The 4,625-nt window shown below is 36.3% G+C and overlaps 1 protein-coding gene across 3 annotated transcripts in view; it reads left to right on the top strand.

The window, feature by feature from the left end:
* LOC104848102 (solute carrier family 5 member 4) overlaps positions 1 to 4,625 on the top strand; it is a 41,267-nt gene that overhangs the window by 19,851 nt on the left and 16,791 nt on the right. For all 3 annotated transcript variants that reach the window (XM_010603873.1, XM_019204465.1, XM_010603875.2), the window contains exons 6-7: positions 3,032 to 3,137; positions 3,754 to 3,834. In XM_010603873.1, coding sequence (XP_010602175.1) covers positions 3,032 to 3,137; positions 3,754 to 3,834 — 187 coding nt within the window. The remainder of the gene's footprint in view (positions 1 to 3,031; positions 3,138 to 3,753; positions 3,835 to 4,625) is intronic.

The raw sequence follows: 4,625 nt of genomic DNA, 5'->3' as shown, positions 1-4,625 counted from the left end.
TGTAGGGAAGGTGTGATACGTAGGGGAAGAACAAAAAGGGAAAAGAAAAAAATGTGAGAGAATGAAAAGATGAAAATAAAGTGTTTGTAGATGGGGAGGGGAGGAGGGGGTGAAGGGAGGGCAGAGGTAAGGGGAAAAAAATGAGAATCAAGACTTGCCATGTAAAGGTACATGATCCCAACAATGAATGTAACTGTACTGTATCCCTAAATGTACCAATAAACTCAATAAAAAAAAATAATAATAATGATTAATCTTAGACATGACTGTGTATTTTGCACCCTGATAACTGATTCTTCAATAGTTATTTATTAAGCGGATCATTATAAGACATTAAAATGGAAGAGTTTTCAGGGTTCTCCACACTGGCTGGAAAGAGATCATCTTGTGCACAGATTCTCAACTTTCAAAAACATATTGAAGGCTGGGGATTTGGCTCAGTGGTTCCGCTGCCTGCCTGGCAAGCGTGAGGACCCGAGTTCGATCCCTGGTACCAAAAAAAAAGAAAACAACAACAACAAAAAAAACCCATATATTGAAGTTGTAGGTGTGATGCCCACTAATCCATAAATATTTAGTCTGTTTCTTCAAAACATTGATATTCCTTTAGAAAACCATATCGCAAGTATTAAAACCTGGAAATGAATGTTGATAAAAGCACTATCCTGTCTACAGCATTTATCAAGATATTAATGATTGTTCCGTTACAATCCCTGTTGCAGAAAGTCCTGGGTCACAACAATTCCTCTTTATTAAAACTACTTCAGCATCTTCAGGAAGCTAATTAATGCCAGGGAGCCATATACTTAATAAGGTTACAGTGGGGAGTTCTGTGCCATATGTATTTTACCACCATAAAAAAGTTATTGAGAACGTATAAGCTACTTACATATAATTTCAAAACCATCAGTGATCCCTCAGTGGTACTGTGTAACAGACACAAAGCCAAGGAATTGGTGATAAGATGATGCATGTTTTAGCAAGTAAACGATTGAGTGCGACAACAAAAGAAATTAAAATCCTTTGATTAAATATCATCCCTGTATAAAGCAGTATGGATGAGACAACAGTAAATGCAGGTAGGACGCAGTGAGGTATGAATGTTACCTTCGTAGATGGTATTCTTTTTTGGCAATAGTGACCATTTTTAAAGTACAATTTTTTCAATTTGCATAATAGCTGTATTTCTGGAAATTCTCCATTGTATAATTATTTTTCCAGTAACTAATGATCCGTTTGTATTCTCATATCTTGTTCCTCTTCAAAGTCTCCCACTATATTTAGCATTTCTAGATGATTCCTATTTGATCCAATCTTTACTCTGGCGGCTGCCAAATTAACTTTCAACTAGAAGTCGTTCCATGTTAGTGGACGTCATTCAGCATGCTACTGAAGACAAAACCCTCCCTTCTCCCCTATCAGCGATTGACATGGACTCTTAAATTCCTAGTTGTTGTTGCTTTACATGAGATTGTTTTACGTAATTATTCTGATGCTCATGTTATATCCGATTGGTCTGATGGGCTTCTGCCTGGCTTCCGTATAAATAATGTGATCTGTCTCCATCATTTTGTCTATCACTTCCTTAAATTCTGGAAAAACAAAATGTTGCAGACTCATCTTGTACCAACCATGCCCCATCTCTAGAATCCCCCATTTGTGGGGGGAGCCCTGACTATTTTAAGTGGAGAAGGATACAGAGCTCAGAATTTGCATGCTAAGTGTACTCCTTAGGTTGTCTTTGTTTCTTGGCTCTTTCAACAGATAGAATTGGAAAGAATATACAATATGGATAAGGATTCTGTTGCAATTATACACATACATAAATTTTAGAGATGGAGATCACTCTGGACCTCAAACCCTCGACTACTTGGGAGGCTAAGTAGAGGGATCACTTCAGCCCACGAGTTCAAGTTCAGCCTGGGAACCATAGCAAATTCTTGTCTTCAAAACAAAGAAGAATTGACCAAGAAACCTTTACACTCACCCACTATTCATTAGAGCAAAACCTCTTCCAGTATCAGCTAAGAATCTAAAAATGGCCCCATCTTCCTCTCAATGAATACTTATTTAACATTTGATTATGTCTAAGTCTTAGGTATTTCAGATACATGTTTTCTATTTCTTCTCAGATCTTGATACAATGTACATCGCCAGTCTTGCTAATGGACTCCATGGATGTGTTGGTTATTTATTTTGTCTAATGTAGACATTCATGGAAGTTCACAAATTATCCTACCACCACCACCGTCTTACCAAAATTTTGTGGTTCTCCTTACTTCTAAATGTTCCTGACATAGTTTATCAAATAAGATCCCATGATAGACATACAAGAAAATTTTTTAACAGTTTGAACTTTGGAGTCACACTACACAATTCCACATCTTGAGCTTTACCACTTGGTACCCTGGGCAAATTTCCTGAGCCTCGGTTTCATGAGACTCAAAAAACTTATAAACCAACACTTATCTTACAGATACTTTGGGAAAGTAGAGAAGGGTGAAAGTGAATTCATTGAAGATTTCAAGATAGAAATAATTCTTTGGTAACTTAAGCTTTTCCAGAAGAGAGGGAAAAAATTATCCCACTCACCTCTTGAAGCAGACCCAATCTTGTACATAATCATAATAAAAATAAACACATATAACCATAAAAATCCTAATTAGAAAGCAAGAACATTAATTGTATGAATATATTTTTGTTCCACCACAATCAAAATCATTCCCATGCGCAATTATCCAGACTCTCTAAGCCTTGTTGTGTAGAAAAGGTTCTCAGGATATATCACCCCAGTTCATAAGTGCCGCAATCGAGCAATAAGCTAACTTCTAGAAGAATACAGAAAGGAAAGAAAAAGTCACTGTTTGAGGCTTTATGGAAGTTCTTGTTTTGGGAGCATTTACATTCGGTCTTCACGCCTAAGTAGGAATCTATTTGGAAAATAAAGGGTGGGCAGAGTGTGGCTATTGGAACAGAGAAAACAGAAGCCTGAGTACATGTTTCTTCCCCACCCTATCTATTCCCTTTTTAGGCAGACATATTTTCTGGGGCCATATTTATAAAGTTAGCTTTGGGACTGGACCTTTACCTGGCGATTTTCATCCTCTTGGCTATCACTGCTGTTTACACCACCACTGGTGAGTCTGCTGCATGTTTTATTCAGTTGTGCTGACCTGTGTTGATCCCATCCTCATATATTTTTCATACATATCCACATATTTCACATATATACATATATACACACATATACATATATACACACATATCATAGGTACATATATTTTCTGTATGCCTATTTCTATGAATGGCATTGCAGCAAATGTAAGTCAATGACTAGCTTTTATATTCAATTCGTGAAGAAAATGCCATTTTCTAAAAGAACAAAATGGTTTTGCTACATAATTATTTAGCACATGTAACTGTACTAAACAAGGAGGACGGAAGGATTATTAAAGGAAATTTTTATAATAAAATTTCACCCTTTCTCCTACTTAATATCCTCACATTCATACAAAGATAAAATTTTATTACAAGAGACTCAGAACGAGGTGAGGAAGATAGGAGTGCCAAAAATAAGACACAAGCACTAAGGAGATAAATATGACAAAACAAGCTTATGGCTCTGCCAGGAGTTTATGTACATTTTCTCTTGAGTCTTTTAGATGCTTGGGTGGAGGAGAACCCAAAGAGGTGAAGACAAATAAATGTGTATACATGGATAAAATGCCCTGATCCGTTTCTTTCTCTCCACAGGGGGCTTGGCCTCAGTGATTTACACGGATACTCTCCAAGCTGGCATCATGTTGCTTGGATCTTTTATTCTCACGGGATTTGGTGAGTAATGACGGCACACACGGGTCCCTGGGGACTTGTTTCTGCTCGACTGCCCTCTGCTGCCACCTTTCTGTAGGGTCACATTTTCCTGTCACACCTACAACCGTTACCATTGAAATGTCTGCCTGGTTACTTTCTCAATAAATAACTTTATCTCTTTTAAAAAATCATTACATGGTGATACAGCACAAAGGGTGAAGCTTACTGTAAATTCACTTGATGACGAAGGGTTAGCGTTACTTCACTGATTATAACTAATGCGCACTCTGTTGTGGGATGACCATAGGGAGCTAAGCTGTGTGTTTGGAGACGGAGTACATTTTCCACTCAGTTGTTCTGTGATCTACGACTCTTCTTTAAGAATGTACAGTTGATTGGCTTTTTTATAAGGATTGAAAATTACTGCTTTGGTAAAATACCTTGTTTAACCTTAATTTTCTTGTGTTCAGAACAGGCAAAATCAATACCATTTGGTTGATAATTTTACAGAAATATTAGTGTATTGGATTCAAAACACAAAATCCTTTCATTCATATAGAACATGAAATGAAGGATTAAATAAAAGGAAAACTTTAGATAACTAAATATTAATCTAATGGGAAAGAAATCTATTAAAATATATTATTTCATCCAGTGTTAGAATGCATAAACATAGGTTCAGTTTTTCTCTCTGTTTTCTGGTGGGGTGTTTTTTTTTTTTTTTTTTTTTTTTTTTTTTTTTTTTTTTTTTTTTTTTTTTTTTTTTTTTTTTTTTTTGGTACTGGGGATTGAACTCGGGACTTTGAGCTTGC

This window comes from Fukomys damarensis, unplaced genomic scaffold (assembly GCF_012274545.1).
Source record: "Fukomys damarensis isolate Sample0158 unplaced genomic scaffold, DMR_v1.0_HiC HiC_scaffold_12, whole genome shotgun sequence".
NCBI classification, from domain to species: Eukaryota; Metazoa; Chordata; class Mammalia; order Rodentia; family Bathyergidae; genus Fukomys; species Fukomys damarensis.
This window is presented reverse-complemented; position numbering and strand designations above follow the sequence as displayed.